Source organism: Mustela erminea, chromosome 13 (genome assembly GCF_009829155.1).
Source record: "Mustela erminea isolate mMusErm1 chromosome 13, mMusErm1.Pri, whole genome shotgun sequence".
NCBI lineage: Eukaryota > Metazoa > Chordata > Mammalia > Carnivora > Mustelidae > Mustela > Mustela erminea.
Genome location: NC_045626.1, coordinates 38319627 through 38335159, shown reverse-complemented (window position 1 = coordinate 38335159; position 15533 = coordinate 38319627). Strand labels below are relative to the sequence as shown.

The 15533-nt window shown below is 38.5% G+C and overlaps 1 protein-coding gene across 10 annotated transcripts in view; it reads left to right on the top strand.

Annotated features, from left to right (window-relative positions):
* The window catches only part of ASXL3 (ASXL transcriptional regulator 3), a 183707-nt gene that overhangs the window by 74658 nt on the left and 93516 nt on the right, over positions 1 to 15533 (top strand). For all 10 annotated transcript variants that reach the window (XM_032310801.1, XM_032310802.1, XM_032310804.1 and 7 more), the window contains one exon: positions 8898 to 9019. In XM_032310801.1, the coding sequence (XP_032166692.1) occupies positions 8898 to 9019 (122 nt within the window). The remainder of the gene's footprint in view (positions 1 to 8897; positions 9020 to 15533) is intronic.

The window sequence follows — 15533 nt, the reverse complement described above, 5'->3', positions numbered from 1 at the left end:
ACTTCTACCTGCCAGCCACTCCTTAGAATCTTGCCCATGAGGGAAGGGGATTATTTCAGCGATTGGACCGGTCCCCTGATTTTCCTAGGTTAAGCTAATTTGTCTTTGCTTTAACATTTCTTTTTCCTTAACAGCTTTGTTAGCTCATGGAGACACCTGTTCTACATTGGTGGCCCAGAGAAACTTAAGTATGTGAAAATTATATTGTTTTAGTTACACATGGAAGAAAATATGGAGGAAAGAGAATACTCTTCATAGTCAGAAATGACCATTAGCAGGATATCAGACCTCCTCTGCCCACTCTTTCCTTTTTCTCCCTTCTTTCAACCCAGCCCGTAGCATTCATGAGAAGTACGAGGGACTTCAAGTTCATGTGGGCTGGACCCCAAGCCAGCATTTGACTTAAGCCAGTCAATTTAGCTAGGTAATATTCTAATAGTAAATGTCCAGAGAGATAGGAATCTCAGGCTCCTTTATATTTGTCTCTGTGTTTTGATAACCTTTATAGTCAAGAATGTTTTCCTTATGCTGAAATCTTTACGTGCATTTAATTAAACTAATTTTCTCCCCCCGCCCCCAGTCTGATGATGAGGAACAGCTGGGCATCATCTAGATACCACCCCTTCATCTTAACTTCTTCAAATGACTTATCCCAGCTCTTTCATAAATTTTCCGTTTACTATTTTCCGTTTCTTTTACCCATTAGGGACCTCTTTTTCTTACATACTTCCCCTTGAACTGTGAACTTTGTTCTTGTATAAATGGATTTTGGTCAGTTTTAATAGCCTAGGTCACGGAAGAAAAGAAAGTTTCAAAATGAAGATAAAGTGACCCATTTAAGTGTACTTTTCCCTTTTTTTCTTGAGCTCTGAAACATTTCATAATATCCAGATAAAGATTGCAAAGAGTGTGATTTCATAATAAAAGAAAACTTCCTCTCAAATAAACCAGAATTAAAGATTTCCCTCAGTTAACTCATCTTAACTAGCCAGCTTTCTGTTTGATTTATTAGTTTATAATTAGAATATATGAACAAATCACCCATTCTTCAAAAAGTAAAGTACATTTTTCATTGGTGCCAGATAACCCGTTCTCTCCTTTTAAAAGCGACAGCATATAGCCATTTCTCAGTTAACCAACCACCTCAGTACCTTATCTAACTCCCTTTTATTATATACTAGAGTTGTCTTTTATGTGTCAGAGGATAAAGTACTTAGTGGTGATGCCCACAAGTGGAGGAAGCGTTCACCCTTGACCTTGTACCAACCTTTTAATGATACTCTTCTTGCTGTTTCTGGTTTTCTGAGTGGATTGCTGTATTTCTGTGTAGATGTTTCAGGAATGTAATGCAGTGTAGAAGATCATAGGTATTGTGCAGCATAACAGAAATAGCTTCCACTGTTCTGCCCCGTGCAAGCAGTTCATCGTGTCACTGCTGTCCATAATTCTGACAGAGGAATCTGTTCCGACACATCTGTAGGCTTTGGATGGACCTACAGATCTGGTACCTGTAGGGTATGCTTTTCCTATTAAATACTGATATTTCTGGCTTGAGTTTCTCTTTTCTGAGTTTGAAGGGATATTTTTTATGGATACCCAGAGATATTAGTGTAACTCAATGGCTCCGGCGATAAATTGAGTGCCTGTAGGAGGGATTCCTACAGCTGTACCCTCGGTGGACAAATGTTCTTCCTAGTTAACTTGGGAGCTTCTGCGTCCTGTCCAGGGCAAACCAAAGTGTCTGTGAACCATTGGGTCTCCTGCAATAAAACTTCAGTCCATTCACTTCTGTGATACTGGATGAGCATCACTTGTAGCCTCTGATATCAGCCTGATTACATCTTGTTTAGGATCATGTTCTTATTGATAGAAATTGCTAGTATAATTATCATCTGATTAGCCATTCCTCTTATTTTATTTGCTCCCTTTTCTGCAAACCTCTTCTGCCTAAGAAGAGGGCTTTATTGGGCTAATAAAGCTGGATATAACATACAATAAAATTTTAAGTTATTTTAGCTATATTTTATTAGCAGATGATATTCTAAATATTATCGAGTATCAATAGGTAAAATGTTTAGACAGTTTCTCCTTTGAAAGTTTCTTAGGGGATAATTGCTATTTACATTATTTTAATTCCAGTGTTTCTCTATGTAGTTGCTGGCCTTTCTTGGAATCTCATATGCTTTGAATGTTGTCTGTTGGAATGAGGGAAGTTGTTTAAATTCCAGTATCTGTACCTATCTTGGAATAAGGAATGCTTTTAGAGAAGGTAGTTCTCCTTAGTCTGGATCCAAAAAGGATTAAGGAACTACCTTTCCTCTGAGAGAAATGGAGTCCAGGAAAGATTTTTGGGGTCAGATGGGGTTTGCCTGGTCCTCATTAAGTCATTTTTAACAGTTTTTGGCATGTATTTTGTTACTATGTATATCCAGAACATCTGATATGAGCAATTTCAATGTAAGTATGATACATAAAGTGGACACAATCCAAATATAAGCTTCTTTGATTATTTGCCATCAGAGGATACTTTTGAATTATGTGCTTGTTGATCTTTCAGAACAAATTTTAATTATCATTTGTAGGTTTTCGCACACTTGGTTTTCCTCAGATAGAATTAATAGTTCTATACCACAGTTCCTAGAAAAAAATACATTAAAAAAAGCTTTATAGGTCTTGGGTTTTATTCGCTGTTGTCCTCCAGCATTCGATACAGTGTCTGGCACAGAGGTGCTCAGCAAAAGTTTTGCAACTAAATGAATGATTCATAAATAAATAAGCTTCCTCTAAGACTCGTTTCTCTTTTAAAATGTGATTGAACTCTAACTGTGCACAGCGTTATCCCTAATACACTCTGTGCTCTTCAATTTATATCTGTTGTTTATAAAAACTATATTAAGCCTATAGCGAATGTCAGGATTATTTCTACAGAGAACTATTTTGATAGCATCTAGTTTGATCAGAAAATTGAAAGGGAGTAATTGGAGGGAGAACTGATAGAAATGAAATGGATCAAAGGCTGTTTGCCTGCCTGCATTAGACCTGGGAACATCAGTTACCTCTGATAGCCTGTTACTTATATCATGTGGTTTAGTGGGACATACAGCAATTAATATCGTTGTTGCAGGGACTCTGTTGTGTGCAGATCCTGGTCTGCGGTGTGGTTCTGCCCTCACATAGCTCCTGCCATTTCAAATAAGCATTGTGATTTCTAATTTTGGCTTTCGAATTATTTTTATTTTACTATGGAAAAGCCCCAAACTGTGACTTTCCTCTTAAAATAAGGCAACAAGTCAGGATGGCAGAAGGAAGTTTATTTGCAGTGCATGGCAGGTCATGTGACTTTCCACCGATATGCGTAGGATGTTTTGTTATTTGGTTTTCATATTTTCCCTAATTGATTTTAGGATGATTTTAAAAAAGTTTCATAAGATAGAAAAGAAATTCACTTTTTATGTATGCTTTTCCATAATAACTGAACTCTGCTTTGCTGTCTTCCCCTTCCATGAATTCTTTTTTTTTTTTAAATATTTTATTTATTTATTTGACAGAGAGAGAGAGAGAGAGCGCGCAAGCAGACAGAGCAGCAGGCAGAGAGGGAGGGGGAAGCAGGCTCCCCACTGAGCAGAGAGCCCGATGCAGGGCTCGATCCCAGGACCCTGAGACCATGACCTGAGCCAATGGCAGAGGCTTAATCCACTGAGCCACCCAGGTGCCCCCCCTTCCATGAATTCTTAACTAAAAATCAGTAATTGAATATTGACATTAAAAATAGACACTTTAGATAAATTTCATTAAAATCAAATTTGACAGTTTTGCTTAATAAACATTTATAGATCAACTGCTCTGCAACTATCTTTGCAACAATGTGTAAGTCCCTGAGTGGCTGGATTTTTGGGTAGTGAGAGGCAGAGAAGCATCGTTTGTAGAGAGTGCCCCGAATACATTACTAGGTTCCGAGGAAACTAGGCAAGGGGAGGAGTGAGTCTACCTCAGAGCGGGGCATAGTCAGGAAGGCTTTGGGGGAAGCTGTTCCAGGTTGCTATGCCAAGATGAATTCTCCAGGCAAAGAAATGGAGAAGGGTATTTGGATGAGGGACAGTCGGAGCGAGTACAATAAATACAGCAAGTCACTGTGTTCAGGAAACACAGCAGGTTCTTGGTTGGTTGGATCAGAGACGATGGGAGTTGAGGAGGCAGACAAGACTTAAGATGAGGGAGAGACAAAGTCAAGGCTGCGTTCTAATTTCTCCCTTCTTTGTGTCTTGGTTTAAAGGTCAAAGCCCTCTTGTACACTTGTCAATGGATTAGTAATTACATTGGGGGGAGTAGTGCCCAAAGCTTCTGTCATTCAACTTTAAAAAATATGAGCTCTAACCCATATTTTCTAGTTTGACCTCATTTTTGAAGCTGAAGGGTGAAGGAATGAGGGGAAGAGGAGGAGAGCATGGAGACTCTGTGAGTCAGAAATCCAGTCTTGCCGGCAGTCACCAGGTTCTCTAGCCTTCAGGACTGTCTCATGATGACGAGGAATCTTCCATCTCTCTTTGCTCCTGAGGCTTCCAAATAGAATATTTGGGATGGGAGGTTTGGGAGTCTGAGTGTGAGTGAGCGTGGAGGTAGTTGAGCAGCAAATACTAAGAACCTCATTACCTATCTGAATTTAAAACAAGCAGATTAGCCTTTAACTGTGTCTTTGGCTTTGCCTAGTTTTGGCAGCCAAGCAAAATGTAGGCAGAAATAACATTTCTGTACCTTTTTAAAAAAAACCTTTCCTTGTCTTCATTTTGTCCACCTACAGAAAGGGCAGGCAGTCTTGTGGGGTTTTGAGGTATAAATCCTGGCATTCGTTTTGTGATCGTGCCAGTGAAGTTAGGAAAAAAAAAAACAAAAACCATTCTTGTTTGAATGCCAAAAAGATATCATTTTCTAAGCTGCCTGTCAGTGTATGATATTTATTGGATAAAACATCTGTCCTAATTCTTCAGTTTCCTGGTTTCTGTTGTAATTTTACATACGGGGGATTTCCCTTGGTCCTTTCCTTAACATTGATTTTTCTTTGGCTTGTATTTCAGAGGCCAAACCCAGTCCCTTCTGTAAATATTCAGGCAAGTGTTTAAAATGAGCTCTGCATTACTTATTTATCACATCTGTTATTAAGAAAGCTGCAAGAACAAAGTAAAAGTGAAAACCGTGTGTTTTGTCAGAATATGAAGCTGCATGAACCTCCACAGTCCAGCTACTTGTTCTTCTGTTCAGCTGCCCTCATCATATACACGGCAAAAGAATGAATAAAATCATTCATACACCCGTGTTAAGGGTCTATTTTTGTCAGTACACGTACACACACACACATGCCACGTGCATGTACACGGCACACGCAGGTACACTGTTTGGAGCCTATGGATTGCACTGTGCATTTAATTATCTCTTGACTTTTTCCTTAAAAATAAGATATTTGGTTTTTTTTTTAACCCAAAGGAGCACTCATTTATAGATTTCATTTTCTATTACATTTACTTTTTGTAAAAGTTCCATAAATATTTGATCAGAAATAAATAATTCGATGGGCACCTGGGTGGCTCAGTGGGTTAAAGCCGCTGCCTTCGGCTCAGGTCATGGTCTCAGGGTCCTGGGATCGAGTCCCACATTGGGCTCTCTGCTCAGCAGGGAGCCTACTTCCTCCTCTCTCTTTCTCTCTCTCTCTTTCTCTCTCTCTCTGCCTGCCTCTCCATCTACTTGTGATCTCTCTCTGTCAAATAAATAAATAAAATCTTTAAAAAAAAAAAAAAAAGAAAAGAAAAGAAAAGAAAGAAAGAAATAATTCGGGAGGTGCCTGGGTGTCTCAGTGAGTTAAGCCTCTCCCTTCGGCTCAGGTCATGATCTCAGGGTCCTGGGATAGAGCCCTCCATAGGGCTCTCTGCTCAGTGGGGAGCCTGCTTCCCCCCCCTCTGCCTGCCTCTCTGCCTGCTTATGATCTCCGTCAAATAAATAAATAAAATCTTTAAAAAAAAAGAAGAAAGAAAGAATGTGGGAAAAATGGTTTGATTCAGGGAAATAGGACCAAGCTCCAAAGAGGGAATCAGGAAAGCAATTGACTATGGAGGAAGGAATTCTCATGATGCTTCACTTGAGCATTGGATGGAATGTAAGATACAGCAAAATAGAGGTTTAATTTAAAGAAAAATGAATCATCTTCAGAAGAAAACTTCATAGGACTGCTGGATGCTGTTTGATTTTATTGTCCTCCCCTCCACCTGAAGTTCTGGGCTTAAATAGAACCAAATCTTCCTTTTGGAAACACTAAATGCATATGAATCACTATTAACTTGGTGGAATGGTGAATTTAAATGAAGTATGCATTATATCCTCTGATAGCTAAACAGGTATCGTGATGCCACGTGGCTTCCTAAATCAGAGGGAAGTAGAGCAAGTTCTAAGATATCTCTTGTGCTCTGGAAGGAGGGCTGACTGTACCATTTATTGTCGCAGTCAGATGAGTGCAGGGGGGATGAGGCTTTCATTATATACAGACCAATTCAGCATCTGTTGTTTTTGGATCCTGCTTCACTGGAGTTTACCTTTGCAAGACTTATGAATAAAAGCACTTCCTAAGCAAATCAGTAAATCTGTTTAGATGTCCAGTGTGCAGAACTATTCTGCTATTTTCCCCAGGTTCCCTAAAATCCATGGGTGGCGTTTGGCTCTCCTTTTTAACTAACCAGTAAGTTTCCATAGTCGAGGTGGAAATACTACTCCAAGAATGTGAAGTAATAAAATAACTTTGCTTCTGGCTGGGCTTCTGTTGCCACATATAGGTCCATCCAACTGGAATCAGTTGTCCCCTCTGTGACCTTCCTCTTAGTTCCTTAGTTTGTCTCACTTCATAGAGACTTCAGAACATTAAAAAGGCCATTGATGTAATCATGTAAAAGTAAATTTATCTTTGAACTGTAAACCGATAGTTAATTTCTGCTATTTCTTGATGAGTAAGACTTGGCCGAGTATTATAATTTACTGTAGTGATCATTGCAAGGAGAAAAGCCTAGGAGCCGTAGTCCATGAGAGCAGTGTGACAATTTCTTAACGACAATGTTTAGACTGTTTTAAGGAAAAGTATCATATGGTATCAAATAGAAACAAGTCACCTGGTCATTAATTCAGGGACTTCTTTGAGTCTGTCCATGGGCAAACCCTTTGGCTTTTTCAACCGAAGTATTTCCTGGGCCAATCACTGTCACCGATAGTTCTTAATTTTTTCATGTCTGTGGTTAAATGACTTGATCTCTCTGCCCTTATCAACTTCCCATTTCAGTACTTTTGGGATGCAACCAAATTGAACTTCTTTAGACACTGAATTTTCTGCATCAGTTCTGGGCTTTGAGGACAAATATTTTAAGTGCGAAATTATGGGTCTGGCCCTGACTCCCAGCTCTGCTATTTTGTTGACTTTGTTACGGTTGGCAAGCTGTTGAGCCTTTCTGAGCTCTAGTTTTCTCTCTCCAAAACAGAGACAGTACCTTAATGTCTTGCAAGGAAGCAGCGACGATGTGGCAGGGATGAAATGAAATCACATATGTAAAGCGCTTGGCATTAATAACTAACAATTACTGTCTGAAACTTCTTCCTTTTGTTTGGTCCTCAGTAACTTGATTACTTTGTCTTAAAACAAAACTTGACTCTTTTCCCCCAACATTCTCCTTCATGAGCTGCATTTTTATTTCTAGGCAACATGTGCTTGAGTCTATCTAAAGCAGCTTGAGTGTTCGCAACACTGTGCACGTGCATGTGCTTCCATTTTTGACTAGAATAATTTTTACTCCTCCACCTGCCTCTAAAGCTCAGGTCAGAATCTTCTCAAGTTACTGTTCCTTCAAAAATTTTCTTGGATTAGTGTTAACCCTGGTGCCCTTAAAAAGTCATATTTTGAGCTTTTCCAATATGTTCTCAAGTTATTTTTTTCCATCTAACTTCCGCTTGCCTCCTGCCTTTGACATCTGCCTCCATTCTGCCCCCAATCACAGTACTTCCTGACTTTGATTTTCCAAATAACACCTTCCCCTCTGGTGTGCACAGAAGAGGGCCTGCATCTCTCTGTGGCCAGAGTCCAGCCTCTTCTCTCTGGTGGACAGTTTGAGGGCTAAAGATGAGTGCTGGCCATAACCCAGGTTCCACAGAGCCATGAGTGAATGTGGGCCCTTGTCACCCATGCCAGTGAGACATTGGTTCGTCTAAAAAACAGCTTTTTGTAGAAAATGTCCTCTGTAGGATAGGCAACAGGAAAATTTGATTCTGGTAAAAGTAGGCAGATTATATGATTCTCTGCAGAAAGCATGATGTTCTTGAAAATAATTACCTTAAATTGACTCACAGCATCTTGGCTTTTATTTTTCCTTCTCCGTGATAGATGACTTGGCCCATAGGACAAGACAAACATGTCCCAGTAGGCAAGGAAGTCTACAGAAGGAGGGCTGTTAAATGGAAGAGCACCAGGGCCCTTGGTAGATTTGAAACACAATTTCATGAATTTACATTGTTTCTTCAAAAGACTGTGCGTTGCTTAATCTGCATATTCAGATTTGGAAAGTATCTACTGACTCCCAAGTCTTAAGGCAGATATTATGCTCTTTTTTATGTCCACACAATAGCCCTATGGGATAGGAATTAACATCAATTAGTGGGTAAGGACACAGGGTGTAGAGAGGTTACGTGTAACTGTGACCACACAGTTATTAAGTGATCCGTTCTCTCAAATCTAGATATTCTTCTTGTCACTGTGGTATTTGGCTTTATTTTAGGTATCCATTTTCAATTGGAGAGAAGCTCCAAGTGAGTTAATTACAGTGGATATAAAAAAAGGAATTCAAATTAGTAATATCATTATCTCTCTCTGTTTCTAGTTTGTGCGAAGCAGGTAAACGATGAAGCATCTTCCACTCGAGATTCAAGCCTCACGAACACAGCGGTGCAAAGCAAGTTAGCGTCTTCCTTTCAGCAACACACCAAAAAGGCTCTGAAACAGGTAAGAGAGCTGCCATTCGTTCTTTGTTCGACCTCCTTAAAGTAATGGGTGTGAGGTGGAGAAGGTAAAATCTGCAGGAACATAGCAGCCAGAGAGCAACAGAGATGTCCTGAATTCAACTACTTGCATTCTATTCATACACTAATTTTACTCCAGGCGAAAAACTAGGAGAGGCTTGGCTGAGAACTTTGATGTAAAATAGAAGGGGGAAAATGTTCTTAGAGCCATGAAAACTTATATTACGATTTTCTTGTGTGAGGTTTATAGTAAACATTTTGGGTTCGTAAATGCATTGCATATCTTGAAAATACTGTCTCTGTGGTCTTGTGCTTAACTAATAGTTGATATAAAAAATAAACACATAATTTCTTCCTTGTGACTGAGACGCATCAAGTTATGACTAGGAAAGAGAGTAGTTGTGGCTTACTTTTATCAAGAATGTCTACCATTGAGCGTTTGGTGCTGAATGGAGGTTAATTGTGCAATATCATCTTGATACAACCTACGTGGTCTTGATCTCTGTGTCCTTGCGCCAAGATGGTGATGGGAGGAAATGGTTGCAAGGTTGGCTTCTAGGTTCTGAAACACCCCAGTTTGAATTCCTGCAACTCTGGGCAAGACACTTCTCTCCTCTGAATCTCGAATTTCATGTCTAGAGAATGTGGGAAATAATAGCACCTTTCACATGGGAACAATCCAAGAGAAGTCTGTGAGGTGAGACGTCGAAAGCACATGGTAGAATGAGCAACCCTGACCCCTGATAGCCACTCAGTAGATGTTAGCTATTGCTGCTGCACCAGCACATTCCGAACTGGGCGTGGATGAGGAGGAGACGATGCTGTGCTTAGATGGGGACACTGTGTGATGGTAATGTGCTCCATAAATGGAAAGCTTATGTATGTGACCGTTCATATGAAAATTCATGGATTTCCCCTGTTTAACTGCCTTCCGCTCCCATATTTATTTTGCTCTTTCTATGACAGACCCCTCCCTCACATCTCCTGCAGACCCTGACCAAGTCTAGGAATAGAAGTACCATTCTCATGCTGTATTTATAACAAGGAAGAGGAGAAATGTTTTTAAAAAAAATTTTTTTAAGTCTCACTAACCTGTAAAGCTTCTTAATATCCTATTCAGTTTCCTAGACAGCCCTACCTTCTCCCCTACTTCAAACAAGGAAACTTAGGAAAGAAACTCAACATTTTTGTACTGAATTACATTACTTTTCTATTCTGTATTAATTATTGAAATTGCAGTATTTCCTTTCATTGGTATTATGTATAAGGTAATTATTGTTACATCAAATAATCTTTGATGAGCTTGCCATTTATATCTTGTATGATGTTTTAGACCGAAGAACAAAACTGAATTCAGTGTTGAGATCCCTTTTTAATTGACGAAATAAAGGATGGATGACAGTAGGGAAGTCCAGGAAAAGGCTTATTCAGGTGGCAAATGGAATGCAGTTAATAAAATACGACCCAGGAGAGAACGAAGGATACAAAGCTGGATACCGGTACTCGTAGCATTTAAAAAACATAGATGCGGTCATAAATGAAAGTCATACTTCTGAAGGGCAGTGATTTAGAAAATGTCTACATCATGAAATATTCCTGGATGTAAACATAAAGATAAAAATTCAGATCTAGGTCTTGTCATGTCTCCCTATTTTTTACTTTCTCCATTTTGGTTTCATATCATTTGAACATTTTTCATAATGACTAACTTATTTCACAACTTTGAGTTAGTATTTTTGTGCTGTTGCAGAGCATGTGTTCATGGAAAGCGCCACTTGCTTGCTTAGGGTCTAAGCCTCTTTGTAAGAAACCTGTCCTATAAGCTTCTTAATGTCCCGGAAGAGCTGTGTAGTAATTTCTTAAAACTTCATATTGTATAACCAAATAGCAAATTAGCTACTGTGGGAAGATGGCACAATATGTAGCAGATATGCTAATGTTTGATTAATAATCAAATTTGTATTGGAAATTCATTAGAAAAAAAAGCTGCTCTTGCAGAATTTTGCCTAGCTTCCCTGTAATTGCTGAGTTTCTTAAGACAGCATTTCAAAAATTGACTGAACATGAGGCATTTTAAATTGTAGCAGCCTCAGCAAATCTGCAGCTTTCTTTTCTTTTGCGTAGTTGAATGGCTATGACCATGTAGAATTCTTTGTAAGTGTATGTATATATATACATACGTGTACACACATATGTATGTGTACTCTATTCGTAAATATAAGTTTTGTGTGTATGTATGCACGTATAAATCATCTTATGAATGTAGGGCCAGCCAAATGAGCCTAATGACAATTACATTAGCTGACATTTACTTTTCGGAACTCTACACATTATGCTCTGTATTTTATATATACCGTGTCATTTGATCCGCATAGAAATCCTTTAATGTATGTACGAGTATTCCCATTTTTCAAGTGAGGGAAAGAAGGCCCAGAGAATTTAGATGACTTGCCCACAGTTGTTCAGCGAGTACATTTTGGAGATGATGCTTGAACCCAGAATCATAGTTTCAGATTCTTCCCTCTTAACTGATACTGCCTTTTAGCATATGGTCTATAATACGATAGATGAATTTTTTACATTATCTCTAGAAATTTACATTCTTCAGCATTTGTATAACGTAAGAAAAGCAATACATCATAATCATTAAGAATATTATTTTTGAACACAGACTTGTGTATGTTCAGTTTCAGCACACATTACTGGCAGACACTCAAAAATATATCAATTATGCAGCTCTTATCGTTTTGCTGGAAGTGTATTCGGGGTCAGTCGGCCTTTAGTAGTTTGGCTGTCCATAGGCCAGTATACATTCTTAGAAAGAAGTAGGTGGAGCTATGGTGAGAAAAAAAAGTAGGTGGAGTTATGGTGAGAAAAAAAAAAAGAAAGAGGTAGGTGGGAAAAAAGAGAAACAAACCCAGTAGCTTTATAAGCATAAATGTAGTAAAAAAATAAAAAATAAAAAAAGTAAATAAAATAATAATAATAATAATAATAATAAAATAAACCCTCAGGCAAAATAAGCCAGACATAATTTCTCAGATCTGAGGCCTCCATACCCCCCCAAATTATGTTGCATAGAGAGTGGGTCCTTTTACTCGGCAATACTGCTGATTGCAGTGTAACTACAGTCTAGGCAACATGGAGGCTAGAATGTCCCTTGACTACTGACATAGAATATTTTCATTGCTTCTGATCATCAAAACATTAGTTAACATCCTAAGTTAGTTAACATCCTATATATCCTATTTTACCTTCTGATCATCAAAATGTTAGTTAACATCCTATGTTAGACATAGTTGCATGAATAATATATTGTTATTGTGGTAGATTTTTTTTTTCTGAATACGCGTATTCCAAATAAACACATTCTGAGGCCTCTGGAGAGTAGCAGCTTGCTGATTATTACCTTGTTCCCTGACTTCTTTCCGCCTTGTTATTTTAGTTATAATGATCCTAAAAAATGCGAAATGATTAGATTTTAAATTTTAAAGAGGAAGGATTAAGAAATATTAAATTTTGGAAGTTTTGAAACAGCAGAATCAAATGAAAGATTAGGGACGGATGAGTTCTGTGACGATGGGATGTAACATGGTGTAGAACAGAACCTTTCTATGTTGTTGCTGTTGTTTCATTCGACTTCGTTATTTATTTAGGGTGGTAGAATTTATTCATAAAGTTGCAGGTATTTTGCCCTCTCCTCTTATCACAAAGCAGATATGGTGTTGGTATTTTGCTTTAGCTTTATATATTTGACCAATACCATGAAATTCCAAAGGTTATGTTGCACGATAGCAGTTTCTTGAACATGGGTGTTGACATTTAGCCTGAGAGCAGCAGTGCAAGTTGGTAGTGCCTGACTCAGCCAACTGTTTTCTATGTGTGTATTTCTAACTATTTTAGCATTCACAGCATGCGATATTCTCAGATTTTTCAGTGAAGGGCATATTGCATTCAGTGCATTCTTAAGTTACATTGTTAGTGTTGTTTTCCTATTACAATAAAACAGGCATTACTTGTTTATGCAAATTCCAAGTTAACACAAATGGCCTGTGATTTTAGGTTTTATTTTATTTTTCATTAGAGTAGAAATGAGAAACCATTCCAATTTTTTTAGAGTTATCTGACAAGCTTTCTGTTGAAAAAATAAAATGCATATCTAAAGGGTTGACTTTTTTTGTTATTGTTTCTTTCTTTTTATAAGAGACTATCACAATGCATGTCTAGAGAAAAGCATGCTCAGCCCTCATCTTTTGATTTCTTTATTTTTGCTTAAAGCCAGAATTATAACTGATGCATGATAGGATCTTTACTTTTCCCTGACTGGTTTAGCTCTGTTTTATATTTCCTTTAAAAAATGAGTTTATTTCCAAGTTTAAGCCTATAAATTTCTTTCATACTGAATAACACCTGGAAGTATTAAGCTTGGTTAGTACCATGTTCTCTGTGGGGTTTGGTCGTGTTGGACATTACAGACGTGAGCAGCTTAAAGGTACATTCCTTCACAGTAGACTGCATTTACACTTGCCTTCTTCTTGTTTAAGTTGTTTTTAAAGATTTTATTTGTTTATCTGAGAGAGAGAGAGAGAGCTGGCACTCGCATAAGGTGGGGAGGGGCAGGGGGAGAGGGAGAAACAGATTTCCCGCTGAGAAGGGAGCCCAATATAGGCTGGATCCCAGGACCCTGACATCATGACCTGAGCAAGTCAGAGGTTCAACCCACTGAGCCATCCAGACACCCTGATTTAAGATTTGATGGTATTTCTTTCTGGATTTCAAATTATAGGATTTATTATTTTTCTTTAAATTTATTTATTTTCAGCATAACAGTATTATTTTTTCACCACATCCAGTGCTCCATGCAATCTGTGCCGTCTATAATACCCACCACATGGTACCCCAACCTCCCACCCCCCCGCCACTTCAAACCCCTCAGGTTGTTTTTCAGAGTCCATAGTCTCTCATGATTCACCTCCCCTTCCAATTTACCCCAACTCCCTTCTCCTCTCTAACACCCCTTGTCCTCCATGATATTTGTTATGCTCCACAAATAAGTGAAACCATATGATAATTGACTCTCTCTGCTTGACTTATTTCACTCAGCATAATCTCTTCCAGTCCCATCCATGTTGCTACAAAAGTTGGGTATTCATCCTTTCTGATGGAGGCATAATACTCCATAGTGTATATGGACCACATTTTCCTTATCCATTCGTCCATTGAAGGACATCTTGGTTCTTTCCATAGTTTGGTGACCGTGGCCATTGCTGCTATAAACCTTGGGGTACAGATGGCCCTTCTTTTCACAACATCTGTATCTTTGGGATAAATACCCAGTAGTGCAATTGCAGGGTCATAGGGAAGTTCTATTTTTAATTTCTTGAGGAATCTCCACACTGCTCTCCAAAGAGGCTGCACCAGCTTGCATTCCCACCAAGAGTGTAAGAGGTTCCCCTTTCTCCACATCCCCTCCAACACATGTTGTTTCCTGTCTTGTTAATTTTGGCCATTCTAACTGGTCTCAGTGTGGTTTTAATTTGAATCTCCCTGTTGGGTAGTGATGATGAACATTTTTTCATGTGTCTGATAGCCATTTGTATGTCTTGATTGGAGAAGTGTCTGTTCATATCTTCTGCCCATTTTTTGATATGATTGCCTGATTTGTGTATGTTGAATTTGAGGAGTTCATTATAGATCCTGGATATCAACCTTTTGTCTGTACTGTCATTTGCAAATATCTTCTCCCATTCCGTGGGTTGCCTCTTTGTTTTTTTGACTGTTTCCTTTGCTGTGCAGAAGCTTTGATTTTGATAAAGTCCCAAAAGTTTATTTTCACTTTTGTTTCCTTTGTCTTTGGAGACATATCTTGAAAGAAGTTGCTGTGGCTGATATCGAAGAGATTACTGCCCATGTTCTCCTCTAGGATTCTGATGGATTCCTGTCTCACGTTGAGGTCTTTTATCCATTTTGAGTTTATCTTTGTGTACAGTGTAAGATAAACTTACTTATGGTCGAGTTTCATTCTTCTACATATAGCTGCCCAGTTTTCCCAGCACCATTTATTGAAGAGACTGTCTTTTTTCCACTATATATTTTTTCCTGTTTTGTCAAAGATTAATTGACCATAGAGTTGAGGGTCCATATCTGGGCTCTGTACTCTGTTCCACTGGTCTGTGTGTCTGTTTTTATGCCAGTACCATGCTGTCTTGGGGATCACAGCTTTGTAATAAAGCTTGAAATCAGGTAACATGATGCCCCCAGTTTTATTTTTGTTTTTCAACATTTCCTTAGCGATTTGGGGTCTCTTCTGATTCCATACAAATTTTTGGATTATTTGCTCCAGCTCTTTGAAGAATACCAGTGGAATTTTGATCGGAATGGCATTAAAAATATAGATTGCTCTGGGCAGTATAGACATTTTAACAATGTTTATTCTTCCAATCCAAGAGCATGGAATGGTCTTCCATCTTTTTGCATCTTCTTCAATTTCTTTCATG